This window comes from Drosophila mauritiana, chromosome X (genome assembly GCF_004382145.1).
Source record: "Drosophila mauritiana strain mau12 chromosome X, ASM438214v1, whole genome shotgun sequence".
NCBI classification, from domain to species: Eukaryota; Metazoa; Arthropoda; class Insecta; order Diptera; family Drosophilidae; genus Drosophila; species Drosophila mauritiana.
In genome coordinates, this window is record NC_046672.1 from 19,274,417 (window position 1) to 19,296,934 (window position 22,518).

Consider the following 22,518-nt stretch of genomic DNA (forward strand, 5'->3'; position numbering starts at 1 on the left):
GGGGGCTGGCCCGGCATAAAAGACTCACTGGGCGCACAAACCTTTGACTAGTTCTATTAACTGGGCTAAGTCACCATGTGTCGACAGGTTCTCAATAGCATGTGAGTTGTATGTAATGCCTTGTTGCAGCACCACTCGCAATTGATAAACACTCAGCATATGTCCTTAATGCCTTTATGGCATACATAAGTGCTTGAGAGGATCGAAAAGGACGCAGCATAGCTAACATATATCCTTTTTAGGGTCATGTGAATACACCAAAAGTTTACTTTCTAGCAGGACAAGCGGACAACGCCTACATTGCGTTAATGCTGTTAGACAGCATAGTAATTTCTTGGCCAGGAATGTCGCCCTGCTCTGTTGTCCTGGCAAGTTTTAATCGAAAAATTCCATAAAATAAATTTTAAATTCGATAAAAAACACGACGTGGCTGCTCAGTCGAGTGTGTGGCGAAAAGAGCAGGACAGACACGACAGCAATTGAGAATAAAAGCAAGTATAGAGCTCGACTATTGAATACCCGCTATCCACTAGCTTTCAACATGAACTGTTGCCTTTCTACTGGATTAAGATATATCGCTGGAACTTAGACCTCTAGGTGTACGGCTTAAATCCACAGAAGAATGAAAAGTGTGCAGGGTCAAGGGACAAGTAGGAGGAGGAGGAGGAGGAGTCGTTCTCGGCGCGACAAACATCTGAAACAAATTGTGACACCCTCTTTGCAAGGGTATAATTATACACCGGAGCTGAGAACAATGAGCGAGCTACGCCAGTGGGGCAAAAGCACCTGATACAATCAAACTTTGTTTGGGCGAAAATAAATTAAAACTGCAGGAAGCGTCAAAGCGCACGAAGGCACGGAGCAAGGATACGAAAGGAGGCGGGTCGGCGGGAGTTTCTGGAGTTTGCAGCGATGCTGGAGAGAGGAGCATGTCCATTCCCATTCAGGTGCCTTTGCAACTTGCAACAGGATGTTAAATCGATTGAATTGGTCTACTTTGGGGTTGCCTAGTCTCATTTCGCCCTTGTTCCTATAATTGCTCTCGGTGTACGTTTGTCCATGCTAGTTCCATCCCAGTTCCATCCCAGTTCCATTCATTCAAAGAGCTCCAGCTCCTACTCGTAAGAGCATGTGTCCCTACTGCCTTCCGTTGCTTTTTGCCACCAATAGCAACACTTTTGCACATGTGTTTCGGTGTTTTCTGTTCAATAAGCAAGTTTTTGGCACCCCTGGTCCGGTTTACACTGGAGACCGGATGTGGGTGGTTTTGCAGTTTGCAGTTCGCCATCAAACTTGTCCCTGACCAGAAAGAGCAATAGATGCAACTGGGTGGAGTGGGCAGACAGCAGAGTTGTCGCCCAATGTCCTGGCGCCGCCCATCTACCGATTTTCATTTGTACCAAGAAACTGACAGTTTCCTCGATCCAAACATGCAGTTTTCATGGCAGAGGGGAGAAAGTTCATTTTTTGTTTGAGTTTTGAGAATTGATTAAATAGACGGGGCTGGGCGACAGAAGTCGGCAAAACTATGAGTAGTATCGATTAGACAGCATTCAGGGTTGCAGTTGTTATCGAATTGTGGATATCCAATCGATAATATAGCTATATATCATATATCAAGCAGTTTTCAATTGCTTCACATTTAGTGGAAGGAACAGAGAAATAAACGTGTTAAATTCATTACGATTTTATGCTTAATGTTTATCGATATCCAAACAATTTCGATTGTTTCGATGACAAATCGCAAGCTTCAAGCTTTGGTCAACACAGCGCCATGGACCTACCTTGCTTTTAATGCCATAACATCCCTTGACAACCCTTGAGATATTTACGTTATTATCCAACATAGTACCATTCGCTGGCTCCCTTGGCGAACTCACACACTTCCTGTAGCCGCGCTCCCCTCCCTCGCCTGCGAGACAGAACGTCTTAATTTTCTTGAAAGTCATTTTATAGTTGTTAGGTCCGACCCCCTCGCATTTGTTACACTTCACTCTGCGGAGGAGCGTACATAAAGGGCGGAGCCAACCCTTTTGGCCGACGCTCGACTCCATCGCCGCTCCACCACTGCCTCCTGCCTCCACCTTTTGTGTGCTCAAATCTCGAGACAATAATTTTTATGGCATAAAATTTTAGTTCTGCTCCAACTTTTTTCCTCTTTGCCGTGCTGCGACTGAAATGGGTAAAATGGGTGAAATGGATGGCATGGTGGGGGATGTGGCAAGGAAGGGACAATCGTGCCTTGTCGCCATGTAAAACCAAAGTAAATTGCCATTTTTTCTAAGCACTTATTTTTTACTGCTTTGAGGATGAGAATGAGGATGAAACTGTGGATGGGACTGGGACTGGGGCACAGCTGAAGCTGGGACTGAGCCTGAGGCTGGTTTGGTCGGGCCAAGGCAGGAAAGTGACACAAGTGGCTTGCGTCAGGAGCTTAGAGCTTAGCTTCGCAGTTCTGGCCCGCCTAACTGGCTGGTCGTGCACTGAAAGAAAAGCGGTGTCACGAAACGCAATTGAATGCAATCCACGTTGGGATACACAGAGCAAAAAACTTATATCAGTAACGCGTTATCGAATTAACTTAGCAAGGAAAGACGCACTAGTAAATGCAACCACTTGGGAATTATAGCGTTGCTTCAAACTGCAACAAAGTTACTTTGTTGTTTTTGGAATTTGTCTAGATATATATTCTATTGTATTAAAATAGTATGCAAAATAGTAGCACTTGCTTCTCTAAATGACATCCGCGCCGTTTTTCTCAGTGTATACCTACTCAGTGCTGGCAAGGAGCAAGAAGTTTCGCTGTTGCCACAGAGCTTTGAAGTTCGGAGAGCTTCGAGAGCTGCGACAGCCATTTGTCGCGTCTAGACGGCGCTCCTTTGATACTCGCAGCGGAAAGGGAAATGGACGAAAAAATAATACCGGGAGTGGGTCAGGAAGCAGGGAGTTTGGGCTACAGTGCCAGTGTTGCCACGCTAAGACAAACAACAATGGTCAGAAGCGGCATGCGGCATGCGGCATGCCAGACGACACTAAGTAATAAGCTGTGCGTAGTTGGGCTTCTTATTCAGTATTCAGCATCAGCTTTGTCGACAAAGAGCCGTGGATGCCACGCCCACGGGTCCACAAGGCCCAGTGCCCCCAACTCAACCCATCTCCATTCCCAACCATCCGTCCAGCCATCCAAACGCCTGCAACGGAGCGTTAAATGTTCTCCTAATTTTGCGCAAACGACTGTAAGAGGGTGGCTCAATTGAATTGAATGGCTCAGTGCGAGCTCCACAAGACGAAGCCATCGTCTGGGCCAAATGGGGCCAACACCCTCGTTAAAAATGTCCCACCTCAAGCTCGAGCCGCAAATCTGTTTTCTGAAGAGTTAACTAGGCGACATCCTCGCAGTATCCTTGGTACACTCAATCACCATTTTAATACGGGCCTGCTCAATTGCATTACCTCTGTTCGCCTGGCGTTCCATTTGCGCTAATAAAGGATCAAGTATGATGGGCATAGAGGTGCTTTTGGTAAGTCTTTATTTATTTATTTTAATGGCAAGCAACCGAATGGAGGATAATCGTGTTCATTAGAATTGTCGATCGTGGGCCATAATCTTGAGAGAACCTACCTCACCTTGGATTACTTATAAAAAGTAGCAAGCTTTGCATTTATATGAAAACTAGCCATTTTCATGAATTCCTATCTCTCGCTTTTGATCTCTTTTAATTGCAAATTTGTAGGGATTTATTTTATAATCAGTTGCGATGGAAATCCTCTTTCTGGCTCGCCTTCACCTTCATCTGGCAGCAACTGCTCCTTGCTGCTTTCCTGCTGCCTAATGAAAATAAAGGGCACTTTTTGGGAGCCTGCTTCCCGCTTCCTCGAATCCAAGCGTGGCAGCGACCGTCTTGCCGTGGCAGTCCAACTAAGCCGTTGTGCGGAAATTAGCAGATACACAGATAAATGGTGCCCGGCCTGGTTTTGGGCCCAGCCTAGCCAGGCCCATTAACAATTCGCCAGTTTCTGGCAAAAGTGTTGGCCATGTTGGCTGCAGCTGCGGCTGCATCTGCAATTGCAATTGCAGAGTGGCCATTGCTCAGCAGGCCCTCTAATTTCTTGGATGGCGTGCCATTTGTTCCGAGTGCTGCAAATCCAGTGGTTTTAAAGCCCCCCTCCGACTTTATTTTGGCAAAGGTCGAGTGGCAGGCGCAGAGAAGAGACATCATGCCCCATTTACCTAACCACCACCACACAGAATCAAAGGAGTTGTGAACTTGCAAAGTTGAAGTTTTACATATGAGTAGATATCCCAAGCGTAGTTGTCCATCGATTCATTTTGAAGTTATCGATAAGTTATCGTTGATTACCACACAGAAGGTAATTTAATGCTATTATCAGTTCATCCGCTCGAAATGCTCGGATCAATTTATAGTTACATATGTACATATATATACATTTACCCCCCAGCGTAATTGTCATAATGAACGAACACTTGTCAATCGATTATGATCGATTCAAAAAGGGAAATTGCCCATTGTAATGGGGCTATTCGTTTCGATTCGATTCGATTCGAGTCGACACATTTGTAAGGTAAACGTAAACACACAACAAATGCGGACAGCATAATGAGCTGTGGGCGTTTTGGGCTAAGAGTCGTTCGTTGGTAAGTGCACTTTTTTTGTACTTTTCTCTACGCCCCTCGGATCAGTTGGCCATATGCACGAAACACAACTGTCGACAAAATGTGTCCCCCCACAGCTTTTTGCCACGAGTCCACATAATGCCATGGACTTATCGGACAGGACAGACAATTGGGCATCTCGGCGGTTGGTGGTAATTTGGGTCCTGCAAATGGATATATGGGTGTGGGTATTTGGTTATGTGGATATGTGGATATATGGGTAAATGGGTCTATGGGTATATGGGTCTATGGCTATTGGTATTGGTATTGGAGTACTGGGAGCACTGGCTGGATCTACTGGAATTACCCATTAATAGGCGTTGTTCCTGGCGATGAATTCATAAATAAAGAATATGTGCTGCGGGATGGGGACGATGTGAGGACGTGGTTCGGTGGAAATTACAGCGACTGTCCATATCCAATACGATATGATTGATGCAAAGTTCGCTGGGTCTTCCACACACACACACACACACACACACACATGTGTGTGCATGTACGTGTTTTATTATTATGCACACTGAGCACATGGCATAATGCGTGTTGCTTGGTAAGCTCGTCGAGCTGTCCGGGCTGCGAGTGGAGTTCAGAGGTCGGAGGTCGCTCTGTGCGTGTGTGTGTGTGGTCAGGGCACATGACGTAAGCGCTAGCCCGCGATACCCGGTGTACGCCGTGTCTCGGACCCAAAACAAATTAAATTGTATTACAAAAATGGCGCACGGTGAATGGCGAATAATGGCGAATGGCGAATGGCGAGTAGCAAATGGCGATTGGCGGGGCTCAACGCAAAATGGCAACGCAGTTGCGTGTAATATCCCCCCGCTTCAGTGTGTGCGTGTGTGTGTGTGTCCCGTCCGGCGGTTGAGTGAGTAAGTGCATCGTAAATGAGTGGCACAATATTGAGCTCAACGCCCCGCACGTTAACGATTTAAGCATAGAAATTCATAACGTCAGGGCCATTTGCGTGGCATGACAGCAGGATGGGAGGATGGATGCCAGGGTGGCCAGGATGGCCAGGATGGCAGGACGAACAGGACTCCCCAAGCATCAATTATTCAGGCGACGATCTGCGGGGCAGAATATAGAGCTCAGATGGTAAATTATGCTGATATTATTTAAAAGGAAAAATAAAAAGCTTAAATAATGCGCAAAGTACTTTACGAGTGCCAAGGACCCCAATGCGTCGAAATAAATTTCGTCAATTTCTTGGTGAATTAAATTAATTGAAATATTCACTACTTTCTTGCTAGCTTTGGGCCTAAATTACCATAATCGCAGCAATCAAGTCCAACACTTTTCCAGCCTTTCCACGTCTGACTTTCAATCATGGAGTACACTCGAATAAAATCCATAGCTATTATGAAATAAAAACCATCGCATATGTTCGTTCCTAAACTTTAAAAGACTAAAACCGAAACCAAGAGTTTGCAACATGCAAAAATTGATTTCTTCTCGAAAGACACACATTTTTTACGATGCACTTCGCCAAATTATGGCTTTTGTTTTTGCAAGTGTGGTGTTAAGAGATGAAGAAAATCCATAGGGCAATCTTGTCTAGACTAAAGCAAGAGCTAAAGTTTAACTTTCGCAACCGAAGGCTGTGCAGAAAGTTTCGCCACCTCAAACATTTGCCTTCACGCCCGTCTTCGCCAACTGAGTGGCGTAGCGGAGAGACTTTAATCAAGAAAGTTCAATTTTTTTTTTTTTTTTTTTTCTTTGTGATTTTTTCACCACTGCTCTGCCGCGTTCTCGATAGCGAAAGTTTTGTCGCCTGTTGCCTGCTCACTGCCCCACTGGCACTATGCATGCTGAAGCGCTGATGGAGGGGATTCCCCACTTGCCCACCGGCTCACTCTCCAACTTTGCAACTTCCCACTTGGCTGCGCCCGATGTGGAGCAAATTGAAAGGGGGCGTGGCCACGTGGCAGGTGGCGGACGCAAGGCGAAAGTCGTCGCAGCTTCGACTGAAATTGAAAAACAAACTGCAGCAGGGCGAGCTGGAGGCCAAGCCAAAGGAGCCATGAAGTTGCGGCGGGCAGGAGCAAGAAATTGAATATTTGATTAGGCGAGCAGCCAGATGACAGTTGAGTCCATCCACCGTCCTCGCCAGCAACTATTGCTCTGGTATTCAGCCGCCGGCAAATGTCAGCTGGACTTGAACCCGGACCCGAACTGGAACTCGAGCTCGAGCCGGACCGCCCACTACTTGCTAAGCAAATTAAACCTTAAAATGTCGCTGTGTCCGTGGCAACAAGCGAGAGATGATGATGATGATGATGATGCTGATGATGATGATGATGATGGTGATGATGATGGCGATGATGATGTTGCAACATGCCCAATGTAATGTGGCATTGATTGTGCCACGATGAGCTCGCTTGGCGGCGCACCCAGAACGCACCAGGATGCAGCAGGATGCACCAAGGATGCCACAGCTCAGCATGCCCGCTACTACACACGGCACTTGATTGGCAGGCGACACGTTGACAGGCGCGACTCACCGCGACTTATTGAGCCGTCGCGTGCAGCTTGCCAATTTTCGATATGGAAATGCACCTGGCCGCCAAACACCTGTCAGCGATTTAAATCCACGCAGATTGGCCAACGCACCTGTGCATATGTAGCACGAAACAAAAAAATAAAGAAATATATACATTATGCCCACGAATTTGCCGACATTGTATGCCTTAATTGTGGCCACACGTTTATGGCGCCGTTAAGGAGCCATCCACGAAGCCATTAAGTGCATATGAAGCGGGCTCATTTCATCATGACCTCTGTTACGTAACTTGCAAGTTGTGTTCTGGCAGCCAAAGTATGGAAAATGTGGGGTTCGAAGTCAGATTAAAAGTATAATAAGAGGGGGTATCCTTGATTTGTTCAATGCGTTTCTGATCCGGCATTTTATTGTTTTTCCTGCCAACCAACTGGTAAACCAAAAACATTTCAAACACCCCGCCCAGTTTAGAGTCCACAAATTACAAATCGAATGAGATTTCATCTTGGCAGCAAATATTTCTACACTCAACAAAAAATCCAAAAACTCTACGAATCAAACTATTATTTTAAGGGGTATTTATTTATAGATGGAGATTTTAAGAGGTACGATGACGAGTAATAAAAGCAACATGCAACGTGTGAAACAATCGCTTTGCTCTGGCCATCTCCCTCGTACTATAGGGTATCTGACAGTCGCTTCTCGTTTGTTCTTATTGGTTTTTGCGCGCTTGGTTAGCTCCTGAAATAAAACCCCTTAAATCAAGAAATAATAAACAGAAAGTTTGTGGAATTCCATGAATTCCATGAAATCTATCCCTTTCATGGAAAACCAACTCGCATCTTACAAATATCTACTGCCGCCTTCCATTGACCGCCACTTTCCATTCTTCGTTTGGCATGCACGCTTTTTAATAAAGCATCCAACTAAAAGAAATGGCAGACCACCGACGGGAGAAGATAGCAATTTCGGTCGTGCCCACCATTTGCACTCCCACTCCCACTGCCACTCCCACTTCCATTTCCACTTCCATTCAGCTAAATGATTGCAATGACCATTGAAGCGCGGCTAACCGAGCAACACTTGGGCGCCAATTCGACACAGAGTAATTTGCAAATAGGCTTAAAGTGCACTGTGGGCAAATAGCGCTGATTTTTGGGCAAAACAGACGGAAAATACATACATACATATGTACATATGCATATCGAATTTCGTTGGAAATTGGAAAAATATTGAAAAATTCATCAGTACACAGATATGTACGTACATATACATATGTAAGTAGTTGTGTTTGTTGAATGCGAACTCAGAGCTTACATCATATGTCATTGGTATTGTTCTTCGAAGCACTTTCTTAAGATGCAATGTACATACATATGTATGTACGTTTCATTAAATGGAGTTTCATTTGTAAACTACTAATTTCCAAGCCCACTGAGACCACAAAAATTCGCCGTTCAGAAGGACGAATAAGCATACACACATACGTACATACGTACATACGTACATACGTACATACGTAAATACGTACATACGTACGTACATTTGTACATATTTGGCAGGAGTGCGCAGAAGTTTGCTGGCGAAAGAGCAAACACCAATAGAACTTTTGCGAAACAAAAACACATGTGTGTGTAATGGAAGTGTTCTTGCATCGTTCGTCGCCATCAGTGGCGAAAAGCGACGAAAAGCTAATATGTGTATAAAAATGTTTTCCTTTGTCCCCTTTTAGCGCCAAAGCACCGAGCACATGCTTTTATGGCTGGCTCTTTGAATAGCAGCTAGATTAACAATCGCATTCAAAGAGCAATTACAAACAAGAGCGTCATGCTGGCGCCGCATAGCCGAAGTTTGAATGCCCTAACATCGATTGATTCCGAGCTAAGCATTGGTTAATATCTGTTTAGTTACCTTAAGCATTGACTACTTAATGCAATAAAACAAGTTTCTTAACGTAATTAAGTTAAGTTAGGAGAAGTTAAGAAAAGTTTATTAGCAATTAAATACGTTTTTAAAGTTACCCAAACTAGCAGTATTTAATAAATTTTGAAATTCAGCCAATTACTATGCTATAAATAAAAATATTTAATAAAAATAACGTAATATTCTGATAGTAATGCCACTTAAATATTACAATTCCTAGACAAAGGTGAATTTGTGTTTCGTCCTTTTTTGTGGAAAAAGCCAGTCTATATATATATGAAGCAAAACACTGGCTCCTACTCAGTTGCCAACATTCAGACCAGAATTATAATAACCTTGATGTAAAAATACGCAAAGGAGCGAGGCTTTGGGTCTGGGTGGTGAAAACCCTCGAAATAGACATTGCTATTGCTATTGCTACTGTTACTTTAACGCGAATGGATCGGAAAAATAGGGCAAATCATAAAAGAAAAATAAATGCGCTTCATTTAGCAACAAATTGTTGTGACGACAGAACAACAAAAAATTGAATTCTTGTCCGCTTTCAACGGTTCAGCAACTTTTGTTGCATAGACACACTTAAAATGCCATTGCCAATTGGCATACGACAAAGGGAGAAGAAAAGCACTGAAAACAGCGGAAAACGTGAAAACGGGAAAACAAAGCGAGCTGAATACAAAAAAAAAAAAATAAAATAAAAAAAAAAGAGAAAAAAGTGGAGCAGAGCCAGGGAAAAGTGAATTGGGAGCCATAAAATGAACGAAAACCGAAACCAAATCAATTAAATTTGTTTAAATCGATTTAATCTGACAATAGACAATGGAACGCCGCCCGTCCGTTCGTCCGTCCGTCCGTGGATTTGCTGTCCGTAGATTTGTGTCCGTCCGCTGGACTTCCATGGCGGAACATTCAGCAGTTCGGGTTCACTTCAGTTCGCATCATTTGAATATTGGGGCTTGCCCGGCATATAGCAATTACAACCGCAATTGCCAATAAAATGACAACGTTCGAAATTCTATGCCCGTTTGCAGCGCAGACTTAAGTTATTTATAAAGCAATCAATTTGTATTGCCCCCTATTTATAAATGTGATGAAAAGATGAAATTGAAATCATATTTTTGCATTTGAAGCACGTTGCCGGCGGATTGAGTTAGATTTAGAAGCTCTGATTTCATTTGGCTGCCAACTGGTTTGTTTGTCAGCCAAATGGTATATATTTTAAGCAAGTAGATTACATTTGGCATGCCAATGCGTTCCATTTTTAGGCTTAATGGACTGCTGAAAGCTTATCAATGTGAAGTTGAAGAGCAAAGTAATGTATGGCGGTGCGCTTCGTCACTATGTGAACCGCTGTTCGTCGCTATTCTAGCAAACTCAGCTTTATGCTAATACAGGGTGTATTTATAGGCCATGCCAGACTGTTTAGTTTCATCTAATCTCGATGAACAACGCGCATAACCGAGTAAATATGTTAATTGGCCGACGGGGACAAAGGCAAGGATTTACTGGCTGGCTGGCTGGCTTTCCAGCCCCACGAATTTGCCGCACATATTACACAGAGCGTAACTCAAAAGTTTTGTGGGTCGTTCGTTGTAAATGGCTGCGATTTCAATTCCAAAAGTTTGAGGTATTAATCCAAGTTTGGCGGTTTTTCGCCGACAACTCACCGCACGAAATTCCAACCTCGCCGACTGAAGGAGCTTTCTAAAGCCCAAACCCATGCCAATCATCCAGTACCCAGAACACCCAGAACAGCCAGAACACCCAGAACATTCAGAACGCAGTGGCAAAACAACGAACGAAAACCCATTGAGAAAATATTTAACAAAGCGAAAAATTGCACCGCTTTTCTTTTATTTGCATATTTAATTTGTTTTGAGGTTTTTTCTATACAAGCAAAAAACCGCTGACACAGGCAAAAAAAAAAAAAAAAAGGAAAAGTGGAAAAAAAAATTACAAAAATTGTGCACAAACAAAAGGAAAGCAAACAGCACACACGGGCATACTCAAAGTATATTCACCCAACTGAACTGAATACACGAATACACGAATGTACGAATCCACGAATGGAGAGCCCCACTTATCTCCGCCCCTTGATTTTCCTGACGGCTTGAACTTGAAGGCCCAAACCCCCCTCCCCCTCCCCCTCCCCCTTCATCTGGCCAATCTAAAAATGTATCAAACTCACATCAAATATATGGATTTCCTTCTATTTATTTTCCAATATTTGTAATTATGGGGCGGCAATAAAGGCATCGCAGCAAGTAGTGGAATATTCGATATTCGAGGATATTCGAGTTGTTCAGGATATTCGGTAGATGGAAATAGAAATGAAAATGCTTCAATTAAATTACTCACCATAAAATCAATAGTAGCAGTAATCTTCAATCGGCTTTCAGTGCCCAAAAGTATTTGCTCAACTTTGAGTTGTGACGAATGTTGTGCGTCAGATTCTTTCCACGTAATAACTACAAGTTCTTAAATATTAAATATATTCCGTTGCCTGCGGTGAGGCTTTTGGTATTAAATAAAGTTTTTCTTAGCGCTGCAGCCACGTTGAACCAATATTTGTCTCGTAGCCGCCGTGGCCGGAAAATGGATCGACTGGGTAGCCAAGGAGCACGTGGCGCTTTTTTGGGGCCTTCGGAAGTGTTGACGTCACGGATAGCGCTTAATTAAAGCGGAATACCCGGCTCAATGCTAAAGAGGCGTTCCTCTTCAGCCGCACAAGCTCACCATTTTTTGTGTCTTGTTTGCACTTGCTTAAGAGGAAAGCCGCCCACTACCCACTACCCACTACCCACTACCCACCACCCATTTTCCATTTCCCAAACCCCAATCTTCAACCCAATATGATGGCGAAAAATGGGAGGCGGGCCAGCTTGGCAGCGATGCCGCAAGTCAGTTAGAAGCCGCAAACTGTCACAGTTTAACAACATTTTCATTAATCAAGCCGCTGCTGTTCTCCGCTCTTCGCAGCTTTTCCCCGCTTTTCCCCGCTTTTCCCTGCTGTTCCCTGCTCTTCTCTGCTCTTCTGCCACCTGAAGAGCTGGCCAAAAAGAAAAAGGACTAAGCAGCAGATTAAGGGGACGGGCACGGGGACAAGGACGAATCCGAATCCTTGTTTCTGCCTTTGTCGTCCCGCTGTCAATCTTTTGTGAAGATTCCTCCTGCTCCGAGTCCCACTTTCTTCCGCCCCCGTCCCCCAACGGAAACCCTTTTAATTATGGCGAGCATTTTTCCATTTGATTTATTCACTCACATTTACGCGCAGAAATTCCCCGAAAGTGACAAAAAGTGCGTGATAAGGTGGATTATTATCTAAATGGGCAGCGCACTATGCCAATATAATCAGATTTTATATATTTAATAAAATCTCAATATAAAAAACGAGTCATGCCAGCTAAATACAATCAATTGTGGTATTTAAACAATTACTGTGTATTAAATTTATACGATTAAAAGTGTTTGGAGAATTAATAAATACTTAATAAGGAAACGTTATTATTTATAATCAATAGTAATGCCATAATTTATATTTTTGAATATTTTATTGAATATGCTCAATACATAAGTGTTCTTCGCTTGAATGAATATAAAATAGTTCCTTAAACATATTTTATTTGAGGAATCTTAAGTGGAATAAGTACGCTTAATCTGAATTTGAACAGCTGAATTAAATGTATCTCAGATATTGTATCTTTAATTAATGTTTCTTTGAGCGGAGTTTGCATACATGTATGCAAATGGGAGCCATGCGATCAATTTGTAATAAAACTTGCTGCTCCTGCGAGCCATGGCAAACATAATCCTCTTATATCGGGACCACACCATATCATATATATATATATATAGATACTGTATATATACATATGTTGCGCTATGCGGGAGCTGCGAATGCCGCGCTAATTACCCAATCCCATTGATGACACACAACAAACTTTTGCCAATAAGGTAAATCCTTCTGGCCTTGCCGCTAATGTCTCACCTTTTGCCTCGTTAGCAACCCCTGGGTCCGGTTATCCCCAACCCCAACCGCATCCGCATCCGTATCCGTATCCTTGTCCTCGTCCTCGTCCTCGTCCCTTTGGACAGGCAGAGAGCCCGAGTTAAGCCCACACACTTTTCGAAACACTTTATTAATTGACAAACTCTGTGCATTTTTTCGCATTTCTTTCAGGTGGAAAGAGCAGTCGCCAGAGCAGGAGAAGCACGGCTATTCGGGAGCTTAGAGCCCACCACTGTCCGCCGGGACATTAATTAATCACGGCCTTGTCATTCGCACGGATCGAGGAGTGGCACAGCGAGCCGGAGAAGGGAGAAGGGTGCAGAAATCAAATTAACAGTGCGTCAAAAGGATTAATCCCGTGCAGCCAAGGGCAGGAGTTTGGAGCACGTAGCGCACGCGGCGAGGCGAGTAAACCAAACCAACCGACCCGGGATCCGCATTCCGGGGTCAGCGCTTGGAGTTCGGAGTTCGTTCGCAGCTCGTAGCTGCGAAGCTGCCTGTTTGGGCACGTGTTCGGCGGCTCGTCGTCGCGGATTAGCGATAAATCCCGATACAGCCGCGCCAGAACGAACGACAAATCATCCCCATCATCCCCAGACGCCGACTTAGCGATGCCACAGCCAGCGATGATGGGCAACAGAACGGAACGGAGCGGACGACTGGGGATCCTCCTGCTGCTGGGGGTGCTAGTGGTCCTAATGGCCCTGCCGCCGCCCACCGCAGGCACCACCGATTGGATGCAGAGCTGCGGTACGTGCCACTGCCAGTGGAATTCGGGCAAGAAGAGCGCCGACTGCAAGAACAAGGCGCTCACCAAGATCCCGCAGGACATGAGCAACGAGATGCAGGTGCTGGACTTTGCCCACAATCAAATACCGGAGCTGCGGCGCGAGGAGTTCCTACTGGCCGGGCTGCCCAATGTGCACAAGATCTTTCTGCGCAACTGCACCATCCAGGAGGTGCATCGCGAGGCCTTCAAGGGCCTGCACATCCTCATCGAGCTGGACCTGTCCGGCAATCGGATACGGGAACTGCATCCGGGCACGTTCGCCGGCCTGGAGAAGCTGCGCAACGTGATCATCAACAACAACGAGATCGAGGTGCTGCCCAACCACCTGTTCGTCAACCTGAGCTTCCTGTCGCGCATCGAGTTCCGGAACAACCGATTGCGCCAGGTGCAGCTGCACGTCTTCGCCGGCACGATGGCGCTGAGCGCCATTTCGCTGGAGCAGAACCGCCTCTCACATCTGCACAAGGAGACATTCAAGGATCTGCAGAAGCTGATGCACCTCTCGCTGCAGGGGAACGCCTGGAACTGCAGCTGCGAGCTGCAGGACTTCCGCGACTTTGCGATCAGCAAGCGGCTCTACACACCGCCCACCGATTGCCAGGAGCCGCCCCAGCTGCGCGGCAAGCTGTGGAGCGAGGTGCCCTCGGAGAACTTCGCCTGCCGGCCGCGCATCCTGGGCTCCGTGCGCTCCTTCATCGAGGCCAATCACGACAACATCTCGCTGCCCTGCCGCATCGTCGGCAGTCCGCGTCCCAATGTCACCTGGGTGTACAACAAGCGGCCCTTGCAGCAGTACGATCCGCGTGTGCGCGTCCTCACCTCCGTGGAGCAGCTGCCGGAGCAGCCCTCCCAGGTGCTCACCTCGGAGCTGCGCATCGTGGGCGTGCGGGCCTCCGACAAGGGTGCCTACACCTGTGTGGCGGACAACCGGGGCGGACGGGCGGAGGCCGAGTTCCAGCTGCTCGTGAGCGGCGACTATGCCGGCGCGGTGTCCGCCTCCGACGGCATGGGCATGGGCGCCATTGGGGCGCCAACCATTGATCCGCAAACGAACATGTTTCTCATCATCTGCCTGATCATCACCACGCTGCTGCTCCTGCTGCTCGTGGCGGTGCTGACGCTCTTCTGGTACTGCCGTCGCATCAAGACCTACCAGAAGGACACCACCATGATGAGCGGCGACGGGCTGATCTCCTCCAAGATGGACAAGACGCACAACGGCTCCATGCTCGAGGGCTCCGTCATCATGGAGATGCAGAAGAGCCTGCTCAACGAGGTCAATCCCGTCGAGAAGCCGCCGCGGCGCACGGACATCGAGAGCGTGGATGGTGGCGACGACGTGCTCGAGATCAAGAAGACGCTGCTCGACGAGCCCGTCTATGGTGAGTAAATATCATATATATATATATATATATATATTTTCTCACATACACAGTATTCCAATTAAACAGAATGAGAGGCTATATTTTAATTAAGGCTACCTAAACTAACTCTGCCAATCAGAGCTATTTTAATATTGCAATGCATTTGCACATCTACTATATTTAAGCGCGAAAATGTGAGGGATTTAAGTTTTTATTGCCAGACGAAATGTTAACCACACAGACTGCACATGATGGCATGTTTTATGTCGTCATTAATGTTTATTATTTGTAAAAACAGCGTATTTAGTGGCCAGCCACTAAATTCAAAGTGTGTGGCTCCATTTGCATCCCCTTTTTCCGCACCTAATGCATTCGCTCCTCGCCAGTTGTTTCAATCAGCAGTTGTGATTATGTCCTGGCTTTTGCCATAAAAATCATAAATTGCCATTGTTTCGCTGAGCAGAAAAACAGGCAAATTGCCGTGTAATGTTAATAAATAACATGACAAAGTTTAACAATAAAAAAAGGGGCGATTCTCCTTGAAGGGATTAGTTGACAATAGCAACGTACATTTCATAGGCAATTTATTAGTAATTCCGCGATTTAATAACGAGCTAGATGGCTTATTTCACGTCATCATCATGGCGGTTGGGCAGCAAATGATGCGAAACTCTCCTGTCAACACGGACTGTCTGTCCATCTCTATTTGGCCAGAGTTTCCATCTGGATGGCACTCCAGGACGTTTGTCGACGGAATGACCACCATGCCAATTGCTGCTGGCAATGCAAACACACTTGTATTTTCGCGCAAAAGGCAACATCGAAATTTCATTCGCCCTGCGATCCCCAATGGTTATCCTGGCCACGTTCTCCTGGGGCCAGGCAGCCAGGCCATCGCTTGTTTGTTGAAATTTTCCAATTTGCTCATCAACTATTAGGGCGAGCAGAGGAACGCCACAGAACCAACAATGTTTGGCAAACACACCCGGCAGCACCTACATCCCACATCCATGGCCATATTAAGCGAGGCTGTCAAACTAAATTGGGCTCGTAAATCACGTGGATTCGTGATGAATCTATTAGCTAATCTCGCCACATTCGATGGGCATCAGTCATCATATAGATGTGATGTCTTGAGACTGATCTGATGTCTATATGATGAGCTAAGTAGGTAGAAATACTTGGCCGAAGGACTATAGTTTCATTTTAGCAGCTTTGTGTATATTAAATTAATAATCTGGCGATGTTAGGATACATTTAGTACATAAAGTAGTATGGTCTGCATTGTAATCTATCACATTTATATAATTCAATAGAAATTCAATAGAATATTAAAAGAAACTAAAGAAAAAAGCAAGAAACCAGGCAATTGGTTTCATTGTTGAAATGTGGACAGTGGGAAAGACAATTGAAGACGCAATTGATGGACTGAACAGGACTGGACACGGACATGGGCATGGACAGGGGCAGGACTGGGATGAACAGAACTCGTGTGTCAATTATGGCCAGTGTTCCTCGTCCGATTGTGCAAACGAGCAGTGACATGTGCCAAGTGCGCTTCCAGGGCGAGGGATTACCCAAGAATCATTATTTTTCAAAAGAAATGGCTGTCAAATCTATTTCCCGCGGACGCGGATGCCGGATTAAGCCACAGAGGGCTTTGGCGCGGCACATAACTATTGAAAATCCCTCGAATACGTAAAGCGTAGTAGAAAAATCAAACAGAATTAATCCCGCCTTTTTGTCCACGCAACACAGCTCCTGGGGAATATGTATTCGAAATATCGATGGAAATGTAATTGCATAGTGAAATGCGCCGCATTCAACAGGAATTCCATGGAGAAGTGGGAGGAGTGGTTGATAGCCCAACCATGCGGCAGAGTAGAACTTAACAGGCAGATGCGATAGATGGAATAGCCATGCAGGCAGTTAGTAATATGCTCCATCTTCTTCTTCTCCATTCCAGTGGCCAATCACTCGCGCGACGAAGAAGCCGTCTCAGTGGCCATGTCGGATACGACGACCACGCCCCGATCTCGACACACCTACGTGGATGATGCGTATGCCAATAGCTTGCCACCGGACCTGCTGGCCTTTCCCGCCCGCGTGCCGCCCACCTCGCCCTCGATGCAGTCCTCGCAGTCGAACATCCCCGACCAGGTGATCTACGGCATCCGTTCGCCGCCGTCGCTGACCAGTCCGGTGTACACGCACATGACGCCGCACGGCATCTACGGCACCAAGACGATGACGGCTCCGCACAACGGCTTTATGACGCTGCAGCATCCCAAGTCGCGCAACCTGGCGCTCATCGCCACCGCCAACAGCAGTCGCCAGCACCAGCACCACCATCAGCTGCAGCAGCAGCAGCACCACCACCAGCAGCAACAACAACAGCAGCAGCACCATCCGCTGGCCACCACATCGCCCTTCCTGCCCGCACCCGTCGTCTACTCGCCGGCCACGGGCGTGGTCATGAAACAGGGATACATGACCATTCCGCGCAAGCCGCGCGCCCCCAGCTGGGCGCCCAGTACTTCCGGCGCCGCTGGCCACGGATCCATTCAGCTAAGTGAGTTCCAGAGCCCCACATCGCCGAATCCGAGCGAAACTGGCACCGCCACCACCGCGGAACTGCAGGCGGAGCCCGTGTACGATAACTTGGGACTGCGCACCACTGCCGGCGGCAACTCCACCCTCAATCTGACCAAGATCGCCGGCTCGCAGGGGGGCGCTGGTCAGCAGTACTCGATGCGTGACCGACCCCTTCCGGCCACGCCCAGCCTGACATCGGTGTCCTCGGCGACCAATGCCAGCAAGATTTACGAGCCCATACACGAGCTGATTCAGCAGCAACAGCAGTTGCAACAACAGCAGCAGCAGCAGCAGCGACTGGGCTCCATGGACACGGAACCCCTGTACGGAGTTCGGCAACAGGGGATCACGATACTGCCCGGCTCGAGCATTAGCGGGGCCGGACTGGGCCACGCCGCCTACCTTTCACCCGGCTCGGGTGCCGCCGTGTCGCCAAGCCACGCCAGCAGCAGCGGCGACTCTCCGAAGGCCGCCAAGATCCCACCACGCCCACCACCGAAGCCCAAGAAGAAGATGTCCGTGACGACGACGCGCAGCGGCCAGGGCAGCACCAGCCAGCTCTTCGACGACGAGGGCGAGGACGGCACCGAGGTCTAGTTTGGCACCCACGGCGATTCCCGCCATCGCCGGCAGCTGGCGATGTGATGCAATGTAGCGATGCACTGCATGCGACGGAATGGAATGGGATGCATTGTGATGTCGTTGCTGACAGCGAGCAGCAGCAGATGCGTAACCAGTTGGATGATGAGGAATGGGGAATCCATGGCGGGCTGAAGCTGAAGCTGGAGCTGGAGCTGGAGCTGGAGCTGGAGAGCTGATAACATTATTGCGCGGATGGGATGGGATGCAGCCCCCCAGTCGACAACAAAATACAACATCAACATCAACATCAACATGAACGTCAACATCCGCTGTTGCGGCTTGTAAAAATAGCCGGCGGAAGGATTCTGTTCCGTGGTTCACGCCACTGCGTGACTTGTGTGCCAAACGACTGATGTAGGTTTTAGTAATTAAATCGATGAACATGCAACACACCAGTTCTTCTGGCCTGGAAAATGGGACGGGAAATATGTAATTTTCGGCGAGTTGGATGATGGTTGGTTCGAAAACAAATAGACAGAGATACAAATCCGTATGGGGCGCTGAAGTCGCTTTTAGGAGCATCAAATCCCAAATTCGTATAGGCGGATATACGTAAAACCCAATTTTAAAACCACCTTTTTTTGTGTAGACTATAGCTAGTTCGGTACAAAATGCATTATTCGTATATAGAGAGACATATATATATATATATATACACCGACACCAACATACACACACACAATTTTAAACTTATATGAACCCTAGAACAACAAGTATCCTATTATGAACAAGTATACATAAAGAACTTTCAAATCAACGACAGTTTGTTTAAGCGCAATGAAGAGGAGGAATAGAACACTCACTTTTTTCCAAATTTTTTTAAAATTGTACATGTAAAGGCATACAGTTAATCGCATTAGGCTACATACATATATATTACATAGGTACATATGCATATATATATATACATATATATATATTGATATATACTTATATTAGCGTAAGCAACCACTTGCATCCTTAATTTTTTTTTTAAGTTTACGAAAGCCACCACGCGATTCGGGAATTAAACTACATGAAAGTATATTTATAGCGGGTAAGTTTGTTAAGTGCGTTTAGCGGTAGGATAAAGAGTTTGCATTCGCAATTAAAACAATGAATTGAACTTCTATGTATACATATAGTCTAGAGGAGGGCGCGCAGCTATAATTACGATTGTACTAGTTATAGATATATATTAAATAAATTGTATGTACATGGACTCACGTATGACATTCTAGGACTAAATATACACCCAATCTCCCATTGCCGCTGAGCAGAATCGAAGATTTGTAGGCATATGTATGTTGGCCTATCTGTGTGCACGTCCGCGAGATAAGAAAAACAATCCCTCTAATTACCCTCATTTATTAGCCAAGCCAAGCATTCGCCATCAGCAATCAGCAGTACGAATATACCCGCAAAGTATCGTTGAGTCCAATGGGTAACATTGGACAGCCCAGCCCAGAATGCCAGCTACTAGCTACCCAAACCAGTTGAGTCCAGTCCAGACCACGCCCACCATTCTTTGCCATGCTGTACGATATTTCCGAAATCACTTCGCATTTTCTTATCATTATTTATATCAATTTTACACTAAACAATTAGTTTCCTGCAGCAGCGCACTGGCGATCTCCATGCAGTTGCGTTTTTATTTAATAAAAATGCACTCTCAGGCTCTGCCAAACTTAAATTATTTCGGGCAAGGGAGCAGAGGAGGACACTCCAAATGGAATAGGGAGGCCTGAAGAAGATCCGGGAGTTAAGAGCCAGTGCTTTCAATAGGTATACATGTAGACGTGTAAAGTACCGCCCCAAACTTGCCCCTAGAAAATCGTTACTGGATGCGGATTTACTAGGCGAATCAACGAAACTACGAGTGTACATCCGACCCATACTTGGTTTTAATTAAGCAAAAGTATTACGTACATCATAAGTTACCTTTTACCTTACCTTTTTTATCGTGCTCGTTTTTTTTGTGTGTATTTACCAAGTAATTATTTGTAGAGTTTGCTTTCGAATTTGGACAAACGCAACATGATTGTAATAAATATCTCAGAAATTCAAAGCTCTATGCAGGCATTTTGTAAAACCAGAAACAGAAAACAGAAACAAATACAAATACAAATACAAAACAAAAAAATATTGTAACGTTGCGAACAATTTGTTCAAATTAGCTCAAAATCAAAACAATTATAATTATAAATTGTAATCTAACTGTAATTGATAGAAGGGTTCTTATATATACGTTTTTTTTTATAATTTTGCATAATTTGCCTAACATATAAAATATTAAAATAAACTATGAATAAAAGGAATCCAACCAACCAGGTGTTTGTTATTTACCCGAATGCAACTTTCTTTTTAGCCACAGCAACTACACAACTATTTTCCGCAGTGTACAAATGTCGACAGCTGTCCGCCTAATCGAAGCACTTCGATTCATGATAGAAAATTCAAAAGTTAATTCCCGCCAGGGTGCCTTCGCCCTTTTCAATATTACGCAACATAAAACTTAAATTGAAATCAACTTTTAAACAAGCCAGTGCACTATGGGGCATTTGGCCTGTTTTTTTTGCAAAAATGTGTTTTTCACAAGTATGCAAAATTGAAGTATTTTAGTATTAATACATTGGAAATACGTTAGACTATTATGTTTTAGCAGGCAAAAGTAATTTTAACAGTGTACTGTTATAATAACAGCTGTTAAAGTCGGCTGTTGCGAGCATATACCAGGTGGCTGCAAAACGCGCAAAATTTAGCTTAACTTTCAAAGTGTTAAAATTTTAAAACAAGATCGTAAAAGAGTAAAATTTGAAATAGATAATCAGTATTCAGGTTTGTATTATGTATATATATTAATATATTGTTTATTGTGTGCGTCTATTTCTAACAATTTGTACATTTAGCAAGTGGTGTCAACATGTAGCTGTTAGAAAAAAATTTCAACTTTGAATAGAGCTATAAAAATTTGTTCAAATTTGTTCAGTATGTGTTTATATCCATGTTGTAGTGTGTTCAATTCCTAACTCATATCAGGTAGTCTCTATGTGCGTTTTTTGCGGTTTTTTGAGAAATTTCATTTTTTAGGGAACAACATCTCGATTGCCAATGCTGCCCTGCTGGAAGTGTGGCGCAAGCAAAAGGGTGTTCGTCAAAAGGAAAATTCTTTTTGCACTTTTATTAGTGGGCATTTTTCTGATAGCAAGCTAGACTTTAATGAACGATTAACGAATAGTAATAATAACGAATGTTTTCAGTCAATATTTTGCGAAATTGGAGAAAATGCAATCGAAAAATATATAAATTTTCGAAAGTTTTTTCAAAGTGGTTAGAAGAACACCTAGTCCTGAGGTAAAAGAGAAAAATAAAATTGAAAGAAAATTAGCTGGATGCCCGAAAACGTCATATTATTTTAAAATTTGAGTGGCCGAAGACAGCAAGTAGATGAACTCGTATGGGCGCAGAACCACAACGAACGTCTTTTGGGTCATGCTGCAATGCTAGCTGCACGGAAGCGCGGCCTGCTGGATCTTGCAGACATACTTAAAATTCTTTTTTTGAACCCAGCCAAGGCAAATATAAATAATATCCCATAATATCATCAATAAATATAAAGAGGCGCGTTCGAAAACATAAGCGACTATCTCTTCCACCAGAAGTCATTCAAAATTTGAATTTCAAATGTTAGCTTGCGAATTTGAACCTGACACCGATTCTTCAGACTCTATTGATTGTAAAGACGAAGACGATTATGAATTTGTATACAATATTGAAATAAAAAATTAACTTTAAAAATATAAAATTAAAAAAAAAAATAAAAATAAAAAATTGGGGCGGAGTTGGGGGCACGCCCACTTTTCCAAAATATTCCTGGGGGCATATGTAACACATAAAAAAAAATTCATCCAAATATCTCCCATAGTTTAGGAGTTATTAATTTTTGTAAAAAAAACAGGCCAAATGCCCCATAGTGCAGTGTCTGTGCGAGTGTGTGTGTGTGTGTGTGTGGAGGACAGCATGCTGCACACGCCCGAAAGCACG

At 45.0% G+C, this 22,518-nt stretch overlaps 1 protein-coding gene across 3 annotated transcripts in view; it reads left to right on the forward strand.

The window, feature by feature from the left end:
* Positions 1-18,883, forward strand: part of LOC117147416 — a 105,430-nt gene extending 86,547 nt beyond the window's left edge. For all 3 annotated transcript variants that reach the window (XM_033314294.1, XM_033314295.1, XM_033314296.1), the window contains exons 5-6: positions 13,276-15,276; positions 17,225-18,883. In XM_033314294.1, the coding sequence (XP_033170185.1) occupies positions 13,716-15,276; positions 17,225-18,450 (2,787 nt within the window). In that variant the 5' untranslated portion in view covers positions 13,276-13,715 and the 3' untranslated portion in view covers positions 18,451-18,883. The remainder of the gene's footprint in view (positions 1-13,275; positions 15,277-17,224) is intronic.
* Positions 18,884-22,518: the final 3,635 nt, after the last annotated feature.